General features: G+C 33.2%; 1 protein-coding gene across 2 annotated transcripts; it reads right to left on the reverse strand.

Moving 5' to 3' along the window:
• Window positions 1-15,376: 15,376 nt before the first annotated feature.
• LOC115977094 (beta-1,4-mannosyl-glycoprotein 4-beta-N-acetylglucosaminyltransferase) lies at window positions 15,377-22,353 on the reverse strand. Of its 2 annotated transcripts, XM_031098750.1 has the most exons (4): window positions 22,005-22,352; window positions 19,333-19,423; window positions 17,739-17,851; window positions 15,377-16,740 (listed from the first exon to the last, which is right to left on the reverse strand). In XM_031098750.1, the coding sequence occupies exon 4, from the start codon at window positions 16,663-16,665 to the stop codon at window positions 15,574-15,576; it is 1,092 nt and encodes a 363-aa protein (XP_030954610.1). In that variant the 5' UTR covers window positions 16,666-16,740; window positions 17,739-17,851; window positions 19,333-19,423; window positions 22,005-22,352; the 3' UTR covers window positions 15,377-15,573. The 2 variants fall into 2 exon arrangements, with proteins under 2 accessions (XP_030954610.1, XP_030954609.1); XM_031098749.1 differs by lacking the exon at window positions 17,739-17,851 and having other exon boundaries at window positions 22,005-22,353.
• Between the last annotated feature and the right edge of the window lie 1,696 nt (window positions 22,354-24,049).

Consider the following 24,049-nt stretch of genomic DNA (forward strand, 5'->3'; position numbering starts at 1 on the left):
TTGTTTTATTCACGTGTTCTCCAATCAGCAGGCAGAGAGTTTTCTTTTTTGAATTTTGATACCAAATTGTCTTTGCATCTGCATCTTATACCAAGCTGTAACATACATATATATAGTCACATAGTTAATTTGTTGTATATACATATGGTCAATGATAAAGACTATGATTTACATGTGCAGGACCGCTTGATACCTTTAAGCGAGAGAAGTTTTTTTGGCTAGATTTTTATTTAAATTGTTTGTAATATTTTATAAAGTATTAATAAATAAAAAATTTGACAATAGAAATTATAGAATCAGCTAATGCCGAGGATATGGGTACACTTAAAAGAAAATTAATAATATAATATTACTTTTCATAACAATTATATGTATAAGTTTCAAAAAAAAAAAAAAACAATTATATATATATATAAAACATAATATATAAAAAAAGAAAAAAGAAATAAGCTTATCTTTCTTTTTTTTTTTTCTTTTTTTTTTTTTCTTTTTTGAGAATGAGCTTATCTTCTTAAATGTCCATGCAAATAAATTTAAGGGCAAGAGAAAAAAAAGAAAAGAGAAAAAAGAATGGTTTGATAATGAATTGTGTTGACCGTGTAAACGTAGACCACTTACTCAAATAAAAAATTAATGGGTGTGAATCAATTTTATTTTGGATTGTGATATAAGTATAGTACCATACTATAATACTACAATTATGGGGCTTATACAATTGCCTAACTTGTTAAAAGGAAGAGTCAGTCTTATTTTTGATAGATAAACACACACAGGGATAGAGTAAAGGAAAGTTTAGAAAGACTTACAACATGGCACACATTCAAAAGGGTCTAATTTCTAACTCTTGAATGTGTAGCGCAAGATTCTTGGTAACAACAAATATTTTTCTTTTTCAAAAAACATACTTGGTAACTCATAAGTAAAACACTTCTTAACAATTTTTTTTTTTTGTTGAAGTTCATGTCTTTCTCCAATTGAAGTCTTTTTCCAAGAGCCTAACGTTCTCTTATTAGCATTATTCATTGGTTCAAATGGAGATGTTGAGGTTCAAATTTTTTCTCTTCATTATTTTATATATATATATATATATTAATTTGAGTTTTACTAAACTATTTTAGGAAATTTTTAAGAAAAAAAGAAAAAATATTTACTGTAAGGACACAATTCTCTGGCGGCCCAATAAGGATGTTGGGCTCGCGTACGAAAGATCCCTCACAATATGATTTGTAGAGAGTGGGCTTGAAAAGCTAGCCGCTGGTCATGGGGCGATGTCCGATCCTGGCTTTAGAGGAATTCAGGTAGAAAAAGGAGTTGGGCCTGAACATTTAAGCCCTAAGACGTCGCACCCTATGGGATGGGACTCCTCGGAGTTGATCCGAGGACCATTGAGGCCTTACCCCGGTTATCCAACGACGGACTTTCTTCAGTGAAGTCCGGTGTTCCTGAGATGTTTTCCTATGTAGTCTCTCTTTTTTCGGAGGTGGAAAAAGGGGCCCCCCTCCAGATCTACTTACTTCCTTATTTTATACTAGCTTGCATTCATTGCCCTTCGTTCACGTGTAGGGTCAATCTTTACGAACACTGACATTTGTCCCATCAGTCCAATCCCGGAATTGTTGGGGATGGTTTGATAAAGCTGCAGAGTACGGCTCTGTCAGGCGTCGGGCCTTATCTAGAAGGGTAGTATGGATAACTTCCCCAAGATATTCTGGATTTCCTTACTAATTCGTCCCTATACCAGTTTTGCCCCTTTATTCTGATGGGATTATGGATCTGCCGAGGACTAAACTGTCCTCGGCTGCTTCTCAAAAATTGTTTTGTGCTCTGCGTTGTAGAGCTTGGGCCACAGCTCTCCTCGGATTGGGCCTTCGGACGCTCTAAGGATAAATGGGCCTGGTCCACGAATTGTTGGGCCCCACATTTACTATTTTGACAGAATTTCAATTCTCTATAAAAACTTTTTCATTAACCGATTCTATATATATATACACGCGTATTTCTCAAAAAAATATATATATACACGCATTTACTTGTTAGTTGTTACTTGTCAATGATTATTTTGATTTGATTTGACTGATAATGCGTAGTTGATTCGAACTTGACTCTAGTTGATCAAATGGGTTTTCCCCCGTAAAATTAATAATTCCAAATAAAGAGGTCTGTTTCTTCAACCACTGTGTTTCATCTTTTGAAACTCAAAAGTCTTACTTTGATTTTTCTTTTTCTTTTTGGTAAGCTACTTTGATTAGTCATTATGTTTATACACTTCCCAAAACATCATTTTATTTTTAAGTGCTTTTTTACTTGCCTCAAGAGTCTATGGTCATGTCATTTGAACATGTATGTGAGTTAAATTCTCTGCCCTCCATTTGTTATTTAGTTATTTACTGGCCCTCTAACGAGAAAGAATAAATTCTACACACTATTTTAGTGACATTGTCACATTTTATCTTTGTTTTTATTGTCAAAAGTCATTTCTAAGCCGCAGTTACCGGAGAGAAGAAGAGGTTGAGTTACATCGACATATTTTTTTCAATCTTTCCACTATGGACCGTGGAATAATGAAAGTTGTAAGATTAAATTATGAGTAATATTAGAGATACAACATTTTTTTATAATTGTTGATATAATATATTATAAACTTATGATTAAAATGACATTATTTTTATATGGATTTGTCACAAACATAATTTTTATTGAGCATCGATCATGACAAATTATATCAATAATTGTGAAAAAAAAAAAAAAGAGTATAATTTTAATGGTTTAAAAGAAACCCCTACCTCACTCCAAAAGAAAAAAAAAAGTTTGTCTTATGCTTATGTTATGATTTATTTTTGCAAGGGGGTATCTAGCTTGCAAGACGCACAACCAATGACTGTCACGTATAATTTGAGGACAAAAAAGCTGCATCTGAAATCAGGTTGTGCAAAACAATAAGCATCCATTTGGATAAGTACCCAGAACCAGATTTGTGCAGCACTAGCTATGCTTATGCATGTAAGTATTATTTTTTATTTGTAAAAGTAACTTCAAAAGCAAATGCTTTGATTGTGGGTATTAAAAAATTTTGGCTAGTTCAAAACAAAGTGGAGACAAAACCTATGAATTTACTTATGAGTAATATTAGGTACACAATTGCTGAAGTGGTAAGATGTAGTTTGAGAAACGTCACTTTCCCATAAGTTTATTACTACCGTTATTTTTACTAGTACCAATTAAAAATGTTACTTCATAAGTTGTGAAAAAGATAATAAAATTTTTGTCCCTATGCTTTATTGCTCTGAAAATAGATGTTATCCACAGTTGGCTGACTTCCCACATATAGCAACATTTTTCCACCGCTCATTATAAACAGAATTTTTTTTTTTTGCTTGCATACTCTTTAAAGAGAATTAAATTTGATTCCCTGGGATAACTATGACAAATCTTCATCATAGATCTTGGCTATTGAAGATAAGAGTGTGCATGGGTCGGGTTGGGTCGGATTGAGGAGATTTTTTGACCTAACCCACCTTGGTGGGTCAAAAAAATTCAACCCAACCCAACTCATCATATAAGTCCAACCCAACCCACATGGGTCGGGTTGAACTCATAGGTTGGACACATTATTATTATTATTATTATTAAATTGAGTAGAAAAAAATATAAATATTAATATATTAAAAAAACCCAAAGATTAGTATTAATGTAACTCCTTAAAGGTAAACAACATTAATAACTAAACAACAATAGTAATTTACTAGGGTTTGTATGAACTAATTGACTTTTATATAGGATAGGAAGAGTTGGTTATTTTAAAAAATTTATTAATTATATAATATATTATATATATATATATATATTAAATATGTGGGTGGGTCGGGTTGGGTTTGGTGGATTTGAAATTTTATTACCCAAACCCAACCGGACCTGCTATCAAAATTTTTTTTGTAATCCAACCCAACCCACCAAAGCCTAAAAATCCACCAAACCCAGCATATTAGGTTGGGTCGGGTCGGTTTTGGCGAGTTGGTGAGTTGACTGCACACCCCTAATTGAAGACAACATGAACTATATAGTATATATATTTTTTATGGATTTGGTTTACTTCCAATACTTTTTTAACTGAACATGTCATTTTGTTTTAAATATACAATGACAAGTGATAATGAGTTTTAATCTCCATATTTTATTTAGTTATTGTGTGATGTGGCAATCTCTTATTAAAACAAAAGGAAATTCATTTTAAAAAAGTACTAAAGACAAACCTAACCCTTTGTTATTTACTAAAATTTTATGGGTTGTGTTAATAGGTTACGGTGCTCGTTAACTATACCCTTTGTACATTTTTTTTCCAGCTTTATTGTAGTTTTATGTCATAATTTTGCAGCTTTTTGGTTGTGGTACCAGCTCTATAGAGAGAAAAAAAATATATTAAAATAAGTTGTGGGGTTAGTTTTATGTCTTTTTTTTTGTTCAATTTTTTATCAAATGGGACTCACATTAGTACAACATTGACAAGCACTGGATAGTGCTTGTTAACATTTGCCAAATTTTATTATATTTTTTCTCAAGCCAGTAGATTTTATATTTTATTTTCAATTCCTTCTAAGTGGTAACTGCCAATTTCAGTACAATTTATCTCCTTATATCCAATTAAATTTGGAATTTTGAATACATAGTTGCTTTGAATCTGATTAGAAAATATCATGTACTACATATAATGTACCATATTTAAAATTTGCCCTAACTAATTTGCACCAGCAAGTACAGCCATTATAGGCTGTCACAATGCCATATTTTATTAAGTGCTATTGCTCCCATATTATCAAGAACCATATTAAGAAAATGAACGGTTAAAAAAAAGATAAAAGTTTAGCTTAAATTTTTTTTTTTTTTTTTGAGAAACCTGCTTCATTATTAAAAAATTGAAATCAGCCAAAATCGACTAAAAGTACATCAATGACTTGTGGTGGAACATCCTCCATCCACACAGAGAAACCATCAATAAGTCTCGCATGTTTTGCTAAAAAATGAGTAACTGAGTTACCCGACCTACGGGTGTGAGAAAAGGAAACACAATTCCAAAAGGGTAAATAATGCTTAATAGAAGAGATTAAATGACCAAAAGATGAGAAAGACTCCTCTTCCTTTCTTAAGGCAAAGATCACCACCTCTAAATCTCCCTTGACAATCAAAGAGGGTAGGTTAAGGTCCATAGCCAATGAGATAGCTCGAACTGTTGCTAAAGCTTCGACTTCATCTGATGAGGATGGGAGCTTGATTTGGAGCTATTCCTTCGATTCATTATATGACGATAAATGAAACTATTCAAGTGTATTATTTAAACAAGTCACATAACTCTTAAAAAAAGTTATGTGATTAAAACTACACATACAAAATCTCTTCGAGTATCCCATAATGGGTTGGAGGAAAATAACTTCAAACCGGTTTGGGGCTAAACTTTTTATGTAAAAAAATTCAAGCTTTATTTTAGGGTAAAAAGGGTACATGCTAAAGGATAAGATTATTAGGTGCATATGCAATGTATAACGTGGAACGTCCATTTAAGAACAAAATAGAAGAAGACATGGGATTCTCCTTTGTCCAATCTAACTCTTCGTTTTAAGGCCAATTACTTTGAATTATTGGTTGGTCACCAATAGTTGGATAAGGTTGAAGTGGAACATCTCTTTGCAGGTTCTTTCTTACCCGATCCTAATGGTAAAAAGTGGAGAGTGGAGTTTTATTGATCACTTTGGGCAAAGATAAGCAGATAGAGTAAAAAGAGCAACAAATGTGATAGTTGGGTCACGATCAGACCCCACAAAGACCCCACAAATGGGGACTGAAAGCCACTGGATAAGATAGTACTTGTTGCAACAATTTTTTGTCACAATACCTTGCATGTGTATTCCGATCTCAGCCAATATTCTTTCACCCACTGATTTGCTTTTCATTTCAAAGAAGTGGAACACTTCATTTCAAAGGCATATACTATAATTGTTGTTGCTGTTGTCAGAGTTGTGGGTTCTATTATTTCCTGGCGCTACGCTTGAATGAGCGTTCAAGGGATTTTAGAAAAGAATTTTGTTGACATTGCCAGTAAAAATGTAGAGATGACGAACGATGACTTGTGTACGTGTGTCCATGAGGGCACTGTTATTACTGTTGTTAGCAATTGGATAGGGACGAGATCACCATTATTGAAGTAGGAAAAATGCAAAAGATACAAACTTTTTTTACAAGTTGAATAGGGACGGGATGACCATTATTGAAGCAGGGAAAATGATATAATAAGTGATTATTGTCTTATTGATAAATAAAAGAATAATGTTAGTATTGGCCCTGATGAAATTCAGTAAGAAACAGTATTAACAATAATTTGTAAAAATAATGTAAAATAGTTTGTAACTGTAGCATTACTTATGAAATAGAGAGATTGTCTAATAGTTAACTTTTGTGTTATTAATTAAAGAATAATGCTAGGATCACAACTTGCTCAACATAACAAGTTGTGAGTGGTGGAGTAAAAGTAGTGAGTCCACAACTCCTCTCATGACTTGCCACATGAGCAAGTTGTGATCCTAGTATTTTCCTTAATTAAAATGAACAAAAATAAAGTTGCAGTGGTGGACTTTATTATGTTATGAATTAATATAATATGTTTATTCTATTGTTAAATGTTGATAAAAGATTAGGATGAAATATGAAATGAGTATATTATAAAGAAATAGAATATAATGGAATCAGTACAAGGAGTGGAATGGGAATTAAGCTATCTTGTCTGATTGTTTTAAAATAAAATGATTGAAAAAGAAAGGAATGTAAATAATTTTGTTTAGAATACAATGAGAAGGAATGGAAATTAATAAATTTTTTTAACTTGTAAACATTTGCTATTTCTTATATTATCTCTATATATTAAGAGGATTTATGCGTTAGTTACCAATTCAAAATTTTTCAAAAATATCCATATTCTAATTAGATAGTTCTTTATGCCTAAAAAATAAAATAAAAATGAGAGAAAAGCCATAATTTAACAATATTTAAAAACAAAAAACTACCGGATAAATCTCCCTGTAACTTCCCACTAGAGTCTAAGACAAAGACAAACTTCTCACATGTTTCTAAAAATAAAAACAAAACCTCCAATCCCACATAATTTCAACAATTTAAAATTAATTTTTTTTATAAAAAAAAACTACCTAATAAATCTCCTTATAACTTCCCACTAGAGTTCTGGAGAGATACAAACCTCTTTCTAAAAATTCTAATAACATTAAATCTCTCAAACTACAAACCCATAATTGTTTTATATATTAAGGGTTTGTTTGGATACCATTTATTTTGCTGAAACTGAAAACTTATTACTGAAACTACTGTAGATAAAGGTAAAAGTAAGTTGAAATAGTATAGTAGGGCTCATGAATAGTACCAAAAAGTGGAGTGAAGTCCACGAATAATACCAAAAATAAGCTGAATAGTGAAATAATTTTCATTTTATAATTTGTATCCAAACGGGGGCTAAATTATTCTCAATGGCCAGGCATTTTCCTGTTAAAATTGGTAAGTCTTTGAACATAATTTATATACTACTTTCTCAAGTGAATTATATTGTGTATCGTACTTTCTCAACTACATATATTGTGAATTGGTAACTTTATGACCTTCTATGATGCGTGAACTATATGAAATGTATTATAGAAAATTTGGTTATGAATTGAAAATTTAGCGTGTGTGACGATGCTAGTTACCATATTATTGTTGTTGTTAATAATGAGGTATTATCACGACATGCATGACATGTCACTGGTTTTCAAGTGTGGATGGAAGATGTCCCATTGTACACCATTGCTACTTATTAGGCAGATTTGCCTACTATTTAATAAAGTTCAAAGTCTTGATTCTAAAAAAAAAAAAAAAAAAAACCTAATCAAGTAAAGTGAGGCAATTAATAGGCAAATGATATTATAGGGAATTTTTAAGATAGAGGGCATTATGGGCATCTCGGTCAAAATGTCATTAAACTACATTACATTTCCTCTAATTTCTCTCAATTTTGAAGAAAATGAAAATTTAAGGTTATGTTTGGTAACGGTTTTTGTTTTTTATATTTAAAAACTTGTTTTTGGAAATATAAAGAAAAAACAATTTTTTTTTTGTTTTTTTGAAATCAATAACATGTTTGGTTAGTTGAAATTAAAAAAATAATTTTTTGAAGAAAAAAATAAAAAATACTAAAATATGTTGTTATTAGGATTTGAACTCTAATGCTAATTCATTAAATAAGACAAATTCATTAAATCAAATGTGTGTTTTTTTTTTTTACTTTTGAAAACTAGAAACTGAAAACAGCATTTTACATGTTTTCAGTTTCCTTCACAAATTGAGTTTTGAGAACATTTTTTGTTTTCTGTCCATTTTGAGTTGCCAAACAAGTTTTTTAATTTTAAAAATAGAAAATTGTTTTTGAAAACAGAAAATAAGGAGAAAAAACAGTTACCAAACATAAAATTTTTAGGTGAGGAATAGGTGTTCAATTCTACTTAGAAACTTCCAAATTTTCCATTCCCCTTGACTAAAACTCCAAAGTCCAAACAAAGAGAATGGAAATAATATTTTTAAAAATTCATTTTAATTCCATTCTTTTCCTCCATTTCCCCTGCCCAAACAGTTGTAACCAATACCATAAAGTTAACTAGACAAAAGTTAAATTAATTCACTCAAGCAACGAGATTGTTTTGATGGAATAGGAATATCACATACTATATAATAAAAATTGAACCTTACAAGTGATAGTTGTGTCAAATGACTCAAATATCTATCTTTTTTATGTGGCAAATGACTAAACTAATTTTGTATCAAGAGGATGTCCTTTTATAAAAAAATTGAACTTACACTATGCTCTGTTTGTTTTGACATTGACATTTTTTGAAAAATGAATTATTTTCTAAAAAGTATTTTTAAAAAAAACTATCTTGTTTCTTATATTTGGTAGAAACCTTAAAATAAGTTAGAAAACTATATTTTGGCTTCCCTTATTTAGTTTTGCATAAAATAGATTTTCCTTATTTAACTTTGCGTGAGATAGATATGTTTTTTTGAAAATTTTAGTTAAAAACAACTTTATCTCCTGCTAACTTGCTAAGTTAAATATGAGAAGTTAAGAGATAATTTTCTTTTGACTCATTTTTTATATACTAACAAACACACAAAAAAAAAAAAAAAAAAAGCAAAAAATTATCTTTACATAAGATTTTTCATTGAAACAAACAGAGCGCATACATTTGTTATGTAACTTAAAATATTTCTTCTTTCATTTACCTGTCTATCCTAATATTTAAATTTAGGGTTCACATTATATATATTTTTAATGTACATATAATATTTGATTAGGAAGTGCATGAGAAGGACATAATACCAATAAACATCAAAATGTACGTCTTTTCTTGAAACTCGACATAAACGAGGAGGGAAAGAAAAGGGTAGACAAGACAACGCCAAAAAAACTTCTGCTTTGACAGTCCATTTGCCTAGAGAGTGAACACCCTTATTAGTAGATCTATGCGTTCAAACAAAAGAGCAGCTTGCAAAAGACTTGACTTTAGAGCTCTAAGAACATTTACCAAGACCTCCAAGTCCCATGAAGGACTGTTTTGGTCATTGACAGACTCTTAGAGTCACCCTCAATAATGATCTTACAGGAAGCCCCTCTGACATAAAAACTTGGAGACCCCATAAAATAGCCAATTAGCCATTGCTTTAGCCACTGTGATGGACTGCAAATTGGAATTTTCTTGGTCCATCCTGTTAACATTCTTCCATTCCAATCACTAATGGTTTTGGAACTGTTATATAGTGGATTTTGATTGAGATTGTGATATCTCTGACAGACAAACAGTGCCATTCTTGAGGAAAATCTTGATTCTCAATTGCCATATATAATCTATGATGACTGCTGCAAGAATTAGAGCAAACTAATCCCTTCCCATATATAATCTTTTTATTTTTTTTTTATTTTTTATAATTCAATAGTTACAATGGGTGAGGCGATTTGAACTTTGAATATTTTTATTAGAAACACCAAAATGTGTCATCAACAGTTGATTTACAAGGCTTTTGACTTGCCAAATACAATCTTAAGCTGCCTTTTTTTAGTTACAACCCTGACCAGCTGATTAGGCTGAGGTTCCACTAGAAGGAATTTTCAAATTGTCATTGATGGATTTGCAATTAGTATTTAGTACGTGTCAATGTATGATCCTTGCCAATAAGTCTGTACATTACTTTCAACGCCTTAACGCTTTTTCATTTTTATCTTTTGTTTTGAAGGAGACTAAAACTTAACACTTGATTACCCGTTTGATATAAAATTTCTTTTTGATTTCATATAACTTTTTAAAATCTCAAAGTTATAAAAAAAGAAAAGATTTTTAGGAGAATAAGATAAAAATAAAAATGTAGATGAATATGCTATTTGCACTTAGTTGTTGTTGATGCCCAATTTTGCAAATCCATATCCAAAAGCCATGAGAAAGAAAGCCCAATGAAAAACAAGGCCCAAAGGCCCACCAAGAAGACCAAAGAGCAAGAGAGGTCCAAAGAAAGAAGTACAAGGGAAAGCAATCTACAGCAAAACGCAAATCTGCAGCAGAATACAGATCTGCCGCAGAATACAGTTCCCTGGCAGAATGGCTTCGGCAGATGAAGATAAATTGGGCCCAAGACCGTTTTGATCCAGTTAACATTATCTAGTCCACAAAGGCCCAAATCCTTTTGTATAAAAGATAGGCATGAGAACTAAAATGAAGAAACATGGTGAAAAGAAACAAGGAGTTGCAGGAAGTGTCAATAGCAGGAATCACGTGAAGGAAAGAAAAGCCAAACCAAAGGAAAATGACAAACGTAGCAGGAAACGCGTGAAGAAATAAAACAAAACACGCAGCAGACCAAAACAGAACTAATCTGTTACGGTAGGAACGGCATGGCAGACAAACACAAAAGATAGCAGAGCAAACACAGAAGGGCCAAGGCACCACCAACCTGTACCCAGCCAATACAAGGGAGGTGGGCCCACGGTCAAGGGAATTCAGAGGGCGTGGTTTGGTGGTGGGGGGAAAAGGGGGTCTATATTTGGTTTCCTGCCGTAACTTCTTTTGGGAAAGATATCTTGCTGGGATGGTATCTTACCTAAAAGAAGTAATAAATGGTTGGGACCATATGATGCATGCCATAGAGTTAGGTAGTGAGGTAGAGGTATACAGCAGGAACAAACAAAAGAGAATTTTGTTGTGAAATGAGTAGCGTTGCAGCAGACATGTACTGAGCAATGGCAGGGGCAGCCAATGGGTGAGTGGGTAATTTTGAAAGGATGCCCACAACAAACCAAAAACAATTGGTAAAGCCCTAAGGGTAAAAGGGAGAAATCCCATTGAATCAGTTGACTATAAAAGGAAGGTAACCACGACAGATTAAAGGGACCGAATGGAAGAGGAAAAAAACAGGGGAAGAGGAAAAAAACAGGGGAAGAGAGAAAAACACTAAAAAAGAGAGACCCAATGGAGGGAAGGACTTAAGGGAGGAAAACCCATGGTAAGAGGGTAGTAAGCATCCAGAGAGAGGTACCCAGGAAAAGGAAAGACCAAAAATGGGGAACAACACACGGCAGGAGAGTAGTAAGAAACTAAGAGTAAAAAAAGAACGTAGAAAAAGAAAGAAAGTGGTAAAACAAAGAGAGAAAATACGGCAGGAATAGGGGCATGCATCAATAGATCATCTTTTCCCTCCTTCTTAGCAAATCCACTCTTTGAAGTCTCCAAAAGTAATAGCTAGTAGCCATTTAGGCCTATTCTCCAAAATGCACAACTTTTATGGCAGGAGCCTATGACAAGGTTGTTCAAGTTGGGGTTTGGGTTCTTTCTTGGTTCACTTATCCTATGGGAAAATTCAATACTTGATTTTGATTGCAAATATATTTTATTTCTCTCATTATAAATTATATCTGCTGTATTTAGTCATCCTGCCGTAACACGTTTTTATCACGTCTGCTGCGTCAGTTGTTTTGCTGTGGTATCTTTACTTTTTGTACTAGTTATTCTGCTGTAGCACTTTTTCATTATATGTACCGTGTTAGCTATTATACTGCTAAACCTTTCCTGCGGAAGCTTTCTTCTTTATTTGTTATTATGTGTTTCACTGTTGACACAAACTAATCATTATCCTGTCATAAGTATATATATACATATATCTTGTTTCTCATGTTCTGCAAAATATATTTTATATATGTATGTATATATTTGAGAATATGCTAACCCATTTAAACTAACATTTGTTTGATGGGTATTTTCTTTGGGTTTTAGATTTGTTTATGTGCAGGAAGTAGAAAAGTATTTCTGCAGTACAAACGAAGAGTAGTCATTCACATTGCAAAAGGCTTTACTGCACGACAGACAGCTTTAAAGCACGGCAGATAGCTTTAAAGCACCGCAGACAGCTTTAATGCATAGCAAACAACTTCAATGCACAGCAAAAAGCTTTACTGTACAGCAGGAAGTTTTATCGCACAGTAGAAAGTTTTGCTACATAGCAAAAAAGTCAGTCCTGCGGCAGAAACTGGAGAAAAGTTTATTCTGCGGCAGAAACTGGAGAAAAGTTCCTTCTGCAGCAGAAACTGGAAAAAAGACAATCTTGCGGTAGAAACTGGAGACAAGTTCCTTCTACAGCAGAAACAGAGGATAGGCACCACGTTCTGCCTGCCGTAAGCGTGCCCCTGGCAGACGAGACATAGTTTGCACACAAGCCGGACTAAATTGAGTTGCAGTTAGACCGGTCCCAACTCCCTTACTCAGAATACTCGGGCCCAATACCGCAGGAGGCAGCCCAGCCCACTTTAACCACAAAAAGGCCCACTACAGTTGTCCAATCTATAATTACTTAAAAGGATTGGATAAAATTATTTTAGCTAAATAATTAACCAATTAACTAAAGAATCATGGTATATTTAAGAAATAGAAACTTGCAAGGAATATAAGTAATCGGTTTTTCGGCATACCTCTCTTAGCCTAAACTGATGATCACACAGGAGTTTTGAGACCGTTCTACGCTGTCTAGAGCCAGCCTTCACGCAAACCAGCTATTCAAACACATTCTAAATTCCAGTTTGTATAATCCACAAACCAAAAATGTTTTTCCGACAGTGTTACACACTACTAAAGTGATGCAAACATAATTCACAACCTAAGAGCCTCATAACACTCTGTAAACACTATGAGAAATGCAGAATTCATTCACTGTTCAATGGGTACCACTCTTGGTGTTTATATACACACCACTCCATTAATATTGAATTGGATAGTGGATTTAGTGGGGTAGAGTAACGGTTTAAACCATTACTCCATAACTCTTGGATATTATAATTATCCTGAAATATACAGAAGGACATGCCCACTTTGGGTGTACATCCATATTCTTTTCAGTTTCTAATAGTATAAATGAAGGAAAGTTTTAGTGAAGAGAGGAGTGTAGCTTGAAGTAGGAGAAAGAAAACTGAAAAAGCTAGTGAATATTTTACACTTCCAAAAATCCACATGACATGAAATATGAAGTTGCCTTGATATAGGATCTTAGCAGTGATATATCCCTTGTGTTTGATGGCATAACCTAGATAAATAGCACAAATGAGAGCGCGAATTCTAACTTATTTTTTGTGCTCATGGGGTTGGAGAAAGACAAAAGAGACATCCATTTACTATGCGGAAGGCATAATCATGAGGGCTTCCATAAAGAAATTGGAAAGGAGATTTATTAAGTGAAAAAATCTAATACCACAAATTATTACACAATTTTCTTGTCACAACTGTGATGTGGTATAGTGTGAGTGATGAAAAAAAAATAATGGATTTATGTGTAAATAATAGATAACCATTTACAATTTACCATGTCAGAATTGTGGCAAAAGTTGTAGAATAATTTGAGATACCATTTGTTGCAAGATTTCAAAATAAAGGAACTCTTCAACAGTACAAGAAAATTTGAGTGTGAACCATGTCATAAAAGTCTTGATAAGCTATTTACATATATAAACTTTGTGAAATCCAATCTATGTTGTAATGTCCATGTGTAATGAGAAAAGTCAACAACAAATATAATGAAGTAGCAAGAAGCGCCCATAGTGGTAGTAGGTGCAGGCCCTAAATAACAAAATGTACAAGATTAAAAGGAGCTATGGAAATAAAGTCACCATTACTAAATGATAAAGTGGTTTGTTTGCCAAATTGGAATTGGCAATGAATAAAATCAAAAGACTCTAATTTGAACTGCCTTAATTGACCACTAGAGGCTAAATGATGAACCCATTTAGAAGAAGCATGACCTAGACCCGAATGTCAGAGGCTCAAGTAGAAGGTAGAAACAACTAGGCTAATTGAAATATGGAGAGAGGAAAGCTTGGATATGGACTCAACAGGTATGCTTTCACTCGAACCATTTTTAGAAGATCAAGGTCGGTCCGCGGTCCAAATTTATGATCTATCCCAAGCTGACTCGTCTGCAGATTTTGCATAATACAACATTTATTAGAAAGAAAGAAAAAAATCTATTAAACACTAGAAGAAATATTTTTTTTTTTTTTTGAAGTTCCTAAAAAAAAGAGCGATGATATTATTGGGTCCAAATGAGAACTAGTAAAAACTTGCCATAATAACAGTTTGAAAATATATTGTAAAATAGTTTAATTGTAGCATTACTCATTGACCACTAACCATTGACCATGTCATCGATGACAGTTGAGCATGCCACCTTGCCCTACTAGTAATTGTGATACAATAGAATCATTTTTTTTTTCCCTTCCAAATTTTTTTTCACACAAGTTGTTTAGCTCGATCAGATGCAATGTTGTTGGCTCACACAGATTTTGCTCCCTTAAAGCAGGTGGGTCAGGCGTAATTGCATTCTGGATACATTTAGATTGCCTAATAAAACTGGTGTCGTGTGTCATTTTCTTCTTCACATTGATGATTTGGATTGTGCATGCCATTCAAAATGTCTCTCTTTCACCTGCAAGGGCTTATAAGCTTTCAATTTCAAGCAACACTGATGTAATCCAAAATGCACTTATGCCCAAAACCTTGACATTTAGCAATTAGCATACCTGAGCAAAAACTGATAATGTTGTGAGAAAAGACCAAAGAAAATTTTGAGAGTATCCCATCTAGGAACAGATTAAAAAGTGAAACTACAGAAAAGTATACCTAATAAAATAAGCACACACAAGTTTAGTGTTGATTCTGTTGAAGAAATTGAAAGGATGTGATTCCTGTAAAAAAAAAAAAAAAAAAACCACTTGAATATTACTTAAAAATGATTAACTTTACAATTTTCAACAAGCTTAAAGTTTGGGAAAATGGTAGATTATCAAAGAGCATTTATAAGAACACAACAAAAAGGAGTGAACGCTACAATTTTCACATCTCTGGCAGCTTTCAGGCACTGAAACCTCTTTATGAAAAAAAAAAAAAAAAAGAGCAGTGGAATCCTAAAGTTCCATACTATACTTTCTAATCCTTTTATTTTTGGGCTGGCCAAAAATCTTCATTCTGGAGATCTTAAACAGCCTCCTGGGAGAAGGAACCTATAGTTATCTGCATTCTCTATCAAGTAAGCAGGAAGATGGACTGCAGAACATGAACTAGGGATTGGCCCCATCTTTTTAAATAACTCCTGAAAGGTGTATTCTTCGGGTAGCATATCAAAGAGATCATCTCCCTGGCAAATGAGGTTCTGGATTCTTGAATGGTCTAAAAAATCCCTCCGCTTCACACGATCTGCATGGCTATAAGCAGTCATCTTAAACACAAACTCCTGAATATGCCGAAAACAAAAGCTACAATGCCATCCTGCATCAGACAATATTAGATCAGTTTGGCGTGAATGCCGGTAAAGGGTGCGTGGGTGAAAGACGTGGGCTGTGGCACGCCAGCTGCTGTAGTCCACGGGGAACTCGAATGAGTACATGTAGTGCCTGAACTCAAGATGCATTACTGGTGGAATCCCATCACACCATTGCAGTAGTTTCACAGTATGTGAGCTTGGTATCTCATCGGTATCTGACATGATGAGAATGTCACCACTGGATATCCCTGCAAGCCGAAGTAATCCATTCATAGCAGCACGTTGCTTAGACTCAAGTGCAAATGGGTCTTCACATGATCCATGAGCTGCAATTCGGCCAGAGAATACATCATGGACAATCTTCCCCTCAGCAAAAGCAAACCGGGTCTGATTTGAAGCAAAGAATAGAGGTTTGGGGATGCCGGTGAAAGTGGTATTGGACTCAAGGATGACAAATTTTGTGACTAAGGAATGAAGCTCACGCCACCTGATCTCCAGTATGTCCAGCTCATTGCTGAAGATGATGGCATCATAAACTTGGCGGGGTTCAGAGCGTACAGACCAGCCATGGAGGCGGCAAAGGTGGTCCATTGATACATTTTCAGCATAATAGTGTGAAAGGCGTTTGAAGGGTGGTGGAGGATTGTCCCAAAGTGGTCGGAAAAAATATGATATTTTCTGGCCGTAAGTGAAAATTCCAACCATAGAAACAGGAATAATTATCAAAAGTATGATGAAAAGGAACCTAGGTGGTGGTCGTTGGTAGGTGAGGCGGAGAGGTCGTGGTGCCATGCTTTGAAGGGGGAATAATTTGGAAAAGAAGTACTCAACTAAAAGAAAAATCAAGGCTTTTCCAATCTTGGTCACCTGTATAAAAACAACATCTATGTTAGAGTTTATAATCAGCATTAGGAAATGTGAATAAAGAGGAAAATGCCTACAGAATGAACTTTTTAGCTCAATCATGTTCAATCATCTAAGCAGAAGTAATCCCTTCCCCAAGACGGACCGAATATTTACATCAAATTGATATTCCTGCATCCTAGACAGCCAAATGATTAAGATCCTGCATAAAGCTTACTGGCCATTGTGTGTTTCATTTGAAATTGGTATACAGAATAATAATCGATTAATACATTGCTTAAAATGCCTCTCATCTTTTCATTAAAATGAGACCTGTGTCTACAAGGAAGACCATTTTTTCTCATTTATTAGTAATAGGCAATCCAGAAATCTGTAAACCGTTGACCAATATTTAGATGCATCACTCCCTACCCAGTGGTCCTCTGCATTTTCTGTTTTTTTGCATGAGCATGCATGTTTGTTTGGCATAACATACAGCTTGATTTGCATAGTTATTTTGTTGGTAGGGTTGGAAACTGAAATCAAGTCCATCCCCAGCCTATTTCCATATCCCCAGAGCCAAGGCGAGGGTTCCAAATTTTGGGTTTAACATATATGAAATAACTGTAAAAGGGAGAAAATATAATAGCAGACATTCTAAGAGCAAAGCTGAACAGGAACCTCTACGAAATGGTAGAACATTTTGGTTATTCTTTATAGTATATATGCTTAAACAAGTATGGTGATACGAAGCTTTAGCTTCATCTAATGATAGATATCGTTCATTTTTGGGGAATCTAGATAGATCCTAAATCTCCTTGCCCATGAGAAGATGAATAAACAATTTTGCCACCAGAAGCGAATGACTGTTTCATTTTTGATGACCTGAAGTCTATTAATTTATTAGTGATATTCATTATATTGATTCTTCCCTTTCCCACGGAGAACAGATAATGTAATTCTTATTTTAACTTTAGAAAGTTCCTGTTTGACTTTATTGATTGCAAAAATAATACACCAACCTGAATGCACACAGTTCAGCAAGCTAGAACTATCCATTCAAAGAAAATCCTTCTCAACCTTGCACTCCTTATGAATTATTGATAGTGTTCCAAAGTTTCTCTTGGCAAGCCTCCTATTATGTTAAAAACATTTTGAGATTAGTGTAGAAGGTAGTGTTAAGCGTGTGGTTGTGTATAGCAATGGCCGATTTGAGGTAGCCAAGCCTCCTAAGAATTAGAGAGAAGGATTAGAGAGTTTAGAGAAAAAGAAGAAGGAAACTTGATTATCATTTTTTTACAAGTTCTTTGTACACTGAGGAGATTCTATTAAAGCAAGGCTGCTTGAGTATAACTGTCATAACTTACAGTTTGTTACTAACACCCCCTAACTGTCTACTAACTAATATATATATATATATATATATATATACCTGTCTATTAACTAATCACAAGTCTATTCTAGTCAGTAACAATTGAGCACATGGCTGACTTATTGGATGCTGAGATCATGAAGCAATCTCATCCTGACTACCTGATCTGCCAGATAACCAAAGCAACCTAGGAAAATCTTAACTTCTAACTGACCTAACACCTGGCACAGCCTTGAACAATACAATAGAAGGTAGTGTAGGTGTTATGACTTTAACATATTATTCTAGATGGGCAATGATATAATTATGTACCAACTGAAAGTTTGTGCAATTACAAACTGCAAATTAGGGTAAGCACAAAATGCTCATTTTTACTAGTTTTTTTTTTTTTTTTGTCATCTAAATCTAGTCTCTACCCTATTTCCTGTGACTAACTGCATTAGATAACAAACAAAATCTTTTCCATGTCACTGGTTTAAATTATCCTCAACTTGCATCCAAGTATGCAAAGTCTTAAATCTTTCTTTACCTAGGCTATTCATGATTTTTTTCATTAATAGTCAAAATATATTGATCTTGACAAATTTCAGTCATACTTTCCTACTAGCATATGCACTTAATATTATGATTACTTTTATAAAAGTTTATGATTATGTCAGCACCCTTTGTTCTCAAATTAGATTTATAGCATGTTGTATCTCTCAATTGTTAATAGGATAATTTTTCAGAATTAGATGATTGTGCATACCATTGGAAACATTACTTACACTAAACATCACTGCCGATAGATGTAAAAACAATAAAGGTAATCATAACAAATGAGAGATTATTAATGAGACACACCAAAATACAATAAAAATCAAAAGACATCATTGATAAATCAAAAGAGATTATACACATCTCACTCAAGGAAGTCTCTAAAATTCATAATAGTTGATTCATTCATAGTGACTAAACTTTATACTAGCCCTCAACCTATCACAACCCTCCTTCCGGGCTTGGGACCGACTATGAACAAAATACATGACACTAAGTATAGACACAGGTGGAGTTAAGGGAATCTCTAACATCATGATCCAAATTATCAAAAGTGATGATTGCACAATTGGCATTATTAGAACCATCCCTTTTTTAGATTAATTGAATAAAAATACTCATAAAGACCAAACTTCCAATCTACTTCTCACAACTGCAAAGATAAGTGCTGTATTAAAGATTAATATGAGGTATTATTCCCAACCAACCTGAACCATATGATTGACTCATGGTGACCAAGCTACTTTATCCGCTTATTACCAGTGAGGAATAATCTCCATAAGAGATAAAAAGTTACCCCTGAAACACAAGCAGCAATCCTATCAGATTATACATGACTATGTCGAAGTTCAATCATGAATACAACAAAGTATTTTATGCAAGTTGATTAATCTTGAAACCAAAAAGAAGAGTAAAAGGAAGACACTCCTTCAATAGCCATACATCAACTCAAAATTTCTATGTGGATGTGATTCTTAGCGAACCAAGTAATGAGGAAGAAGCAGAAAGAGCTGTATAAAAGGAAATATTTTACTTGACATGGTTAATAAAGCTTTGGAAGGTTTTTTTGTTTTGTTTTCCAAAGCATCAAAACATTTCTAGAAACTGAAGACCTCATATCATTATGGATTATCTCTCTCTCTCTCTCCCTCTCTCACAGAAATATTTTGCTGTCTATTTTATTAACAAAGAATCCTTTGAAGTTGATCCCCATCTTTATGTTTGGGTACAGAGGATTGCACATATGTGGCCGTGCACCCCTTATAGGACACTCAAGTAGAGTGCTACATAAGAGAGAGGAAAAATCCTACCAAATCCTAACCCATTCCTTAATAAGAAAACATGGCTTAAATTATAATAAATACCATTGTTGGCAAGGAAAGAAAAAATTTTCAAAAACAAACAATTGTAATAACAAAGTGTTTAAACCCCAGATGAAATTGTGAATGGTTCTTATAATTAACAAAATTATCTTTTAAAATAAAAGGATAGGCAAGCTCTTCTTATGGGAAATGTTAAACTTGTTTAAAGAGTTTAAATGAAACATAAGAGCCTTTAGCTTACAGTCATATACATTTCCATATAATATATATTGAATTTTTTTGTTCATAGTAGTTATATAACTTCAAAAGCACTGGGGTTTACAAAAACTTTATTGAATACAACAATGTATTTTATGCAAGTTGATTAATCCAGAAACCAAAAAGAAGAGGAAAAGGAGAAGACACTCCTTCGATAGCCATACTCACTGAGTGTATTAAATAGATTTACATGAACTTTAATATCAACTCAAACTTTCCATGCAGAGGTGATTCTTAGCGACCCAAGTAATGATACAGGAAAGGAGCAAAGTGTATTACATAGAATTACACAAACTTTAATATCAATTCAAACTTTCCATGCAGAGGTGATTCTTAGCAACCCAAGTAATGATTCAGGACAGGAGCAAAGTGTATTACATAGATTTACATGAACTTTAATATCAACTCAAACTTTCCATGCAGAGGTGATTCTTAGCGACCCAAGTAATGATTCAGGACAGGAACAAAGTTTATTACATAGATTTACATGAACTTTAATATCAACTCAAACTTTTCATGCAGAGATGATTCTTAGCAACCCAAGTAATGATAAATGACAAGCGCAAAAGGAGCTGTATAAATTTCCATATAATGTTGCCTAATATCCAAAACCAGAATGCATCCGAAGCAACAACCAATTAAATGCCACTAATTAAAAAGGGAAATATTTGACTTAACATGATTACTAAAGCTTTGGAGGATTTTTCTTTTGAAAAATAAAAAAAAAGCATCACAACACTTCTAGAAACTGAAGACCTTATATCATTATGGATAAAACTCTCTCTTTAGCAATAGTTTTCTCTGTCCTTGAGATTAAACAAAGTTCTTCCTTTAGAGTGCTGCATAAGTGAAAAGACAATCCAGCCAAATCCTAACACATGCAATAATAGGACAACATGGTTTGAAGTCTAAAAAGTACCATTGTTGGCTAGGAAAAAAACAATTTTCAAGAGCAAAAAAAAAATTGTAATAACAATGTGTTTAAACCCCAGATAAAATTGTGAATGGTTCTTAACTTCTTATGATTATCAAAATTATCTTTTAAAATAAAAGAATATGCAAGCTCTTCCTTTGGGAAATGTTAAATTAACTCAGAATCTAACCTTGCCTAAAGAGTTTAGGAAGAAACATAAAAGCCTTTAGCTTATAGTATTATATATTTCCATATAATCTAAATATAGAATTTTTTTTGTTCATAACAGTATCGGTCCCTGGAATTCATATAAACTGGGGTTTAATTCAATGAACCACCCCCCGGGTAACACAAACACACACACACACACAAAGAACCACTGTGATTTGGATAACCAATATGACAAGCTGGAATTGGTTCTATTCAAAAGTGTGTCAAGCAATTTCAACGTAAAATTCAACATATGGATCTCAAATTTGTTACAAATTGCTTAATGCATGGTTTTTTTTTTTTTTTTTTTTTTGATAGGCTTAAAGTATGATAATTAAGCTCAAAGCGCAAGGCATATGCATCCAATTTCTAAAATTAAAAAATAAAATAAAAATAAATTTAATATCTTTGGAAGGCATCCAAACATTGATCAAGATGTATTTAATGCCTAATAATTTTTTTTTAAAAAAATCATTATTAACAATTATTACAACATGTAATCCTCCAAATGGAAACTGGGGGTAGGAACAAACAAGGAATGAATTTGAAACTTGGAAACACAAAATCAAAACGTAAAATTGTTCAACCATAAATGCAAGCCATACTTCAATAAATACCAAAAGGGTACCGAAAATTACGCAGTGAAAATGGTTTTGCTTTGTTTTTATATATATACCTTTTTGAAGCTGCAGAGGCCTTGTGATTGGCCCTGAATGCATTCCCGCCAGCTCCACACAAACACAGAGATACACAAACACAGAGAGAGAGAGAGAGAGAGAGAGAGAGAGAGAGTGTTAAACTTAGTATAAGATAAAGAGAGAGAAAAAGATGAACAGAGATGAGAGAAATTCGGGGGGAGAGAGAAGTGAAGAGTGAACCACGGAGTTGATATGAATTGGTGGAAAAACACTAAGTTTCTCCACAGTTGCGCTGCTAAGGTTTTTGCAATTCAAACCAATGAAGATCAAAAATAGGCGTCAAGCGTGGATGATTACAATGTTGTTGTTGTTGTTTTTCTTTTTCTTTTTTGGTCCTGTTGAGAGTGACGTGTTTGTCATTAATTGGGTTATGTTTCGTGGTGTCTTAGTTTACTGTAGAGAGGCAATATGACTGGGAAAGGTTTTAAGTTTTGATTCCAATGTTGTTGTTGTTGTTGTTGTTGTTGTTTTTCTTTTCTTTTTTTGTTGTGTTGAGAGTGACGTGTTTGTCATTAATTGGGTTAAGTTTTAAAGTTAGTGAGCTTTAATTAATTAATAAAAGAGATCATCGTATATTCGAGTTCGTGATCGTGTCCGTCCAGCGTGCTAGTTGACCTTGTTTCTTTTTCGTACACATCACATATTCACATGGCCCTCATCGCCAATGTCTTTATAATAATAAAGTGGGTTATATGAATAATTAATATTATCTTTGAAGTCCTAGGTTTTTTTTTCTCAGCAAAAAAAATTATTATATTTGAAGTCCAATGTTTTTATTATGAATATTTGATAACCCATAGTCCTCTTAATTCGTAAGAGTAAGTTTACCACAATTATTTTCACAACTTTATCACAATTTATTTGCGTGACGATTTATAACTAGCGAAATTGTGGATTCATATGGATCCATTATTTTTATTCCACCACTTACAACTCGCCATGAAGATAAATTATGAAAAAAGTTGTAAAAATAATTATGGTAATAAACTTACTTTCAGACTAGAAGGGTCATTAATTCTTTGTTTTTCAATAGAAGAAAGTCAAAAAACTCATTTAAGGACTATGCTAAACATTCTCAAAAAAAAGGACTATGCTAAAAGTCCGTTTGAGTTATGGGTTAACTTCTTTTTTCTCGCTGGTAGTCAATTGATGAAATGACTTATGAGTCATTTGCTTTGAACATTTGTAAAGACTTCAAACATAAGACAATTTACAATTACTCCTACTTAATACCCTATTAATAATTAATTAACAAACATATTAAAATCATGAAATTTTTATTGATTCTTGGATCATCATCAACTTATGGAAGATCTTACCTTAGTATGATCATAAATTGACTTTAAAATCAACTCAAACTTTCCATGCAGCCCAACAAAGCGCATCCATTATAAGAATATCTGCTTTGTTGGGCTTAGTTATGGCTCGCTGTTCCCCAAGTTTTTTTGGTTTGAGGAAAACTTAAAAGTAAAGTGCAACAGGGCCTTTTTCACTTCTTGTAATTCCTTTTCGGGCCTTACACCACAATCTTACATTATTGCCTTTTAAATTTTTACAATTTTTTTATAAAAAAAAAAAAAAAAATTTCTAAAATCCTAATTAGAATTAGTAGTCAAAAGATGTCTGTTTTCTTTGGCATAAGTTTGGGTTTAGAATGATTTGTTCTTTGACCTATGAACAATATTGACGTATATAAGATTAGGTAATAAATCAATATATTAGAATTCAAAAGAAAAAAAAAATCAATATTAGAAAGTGGCTAGTTTTTTTCTCCTAATAAAATCAAAATTATAATAGTACTAAATAAAAATAGACGTACTAATAATAGTATTCTTAGTGGTGGCCATGTTTGTAGCTCTAACCCACTCAAAGAAAAAAAAAAGTAATATAAGTATATAACTCTAACAACACATAACAATATAATAGCTCTTACTAAAATCATCACCTTCCCTTCTTTTTACCCAAAATATAAAAATAGTGGAAGTTTATGAGGCCTGTTTGGGAAAGAATTTAAATACAATTT

The sequence above is a fragment of the Quercus lobata genome, chromosome 2, assembly GCF_001633185.2.
Source record: "Quercus lobata isolate SW786 chromosome 2, ValleyOak3.0 Primary Assembly, whole genome shotgun sequence".
NCBI classification, from domain to species: Eukaryota; Viridiplantae; Streptophyta; class Magnoliopsida; order Fagales; family Fagaceae; genus Quercus; species Quercus lobata.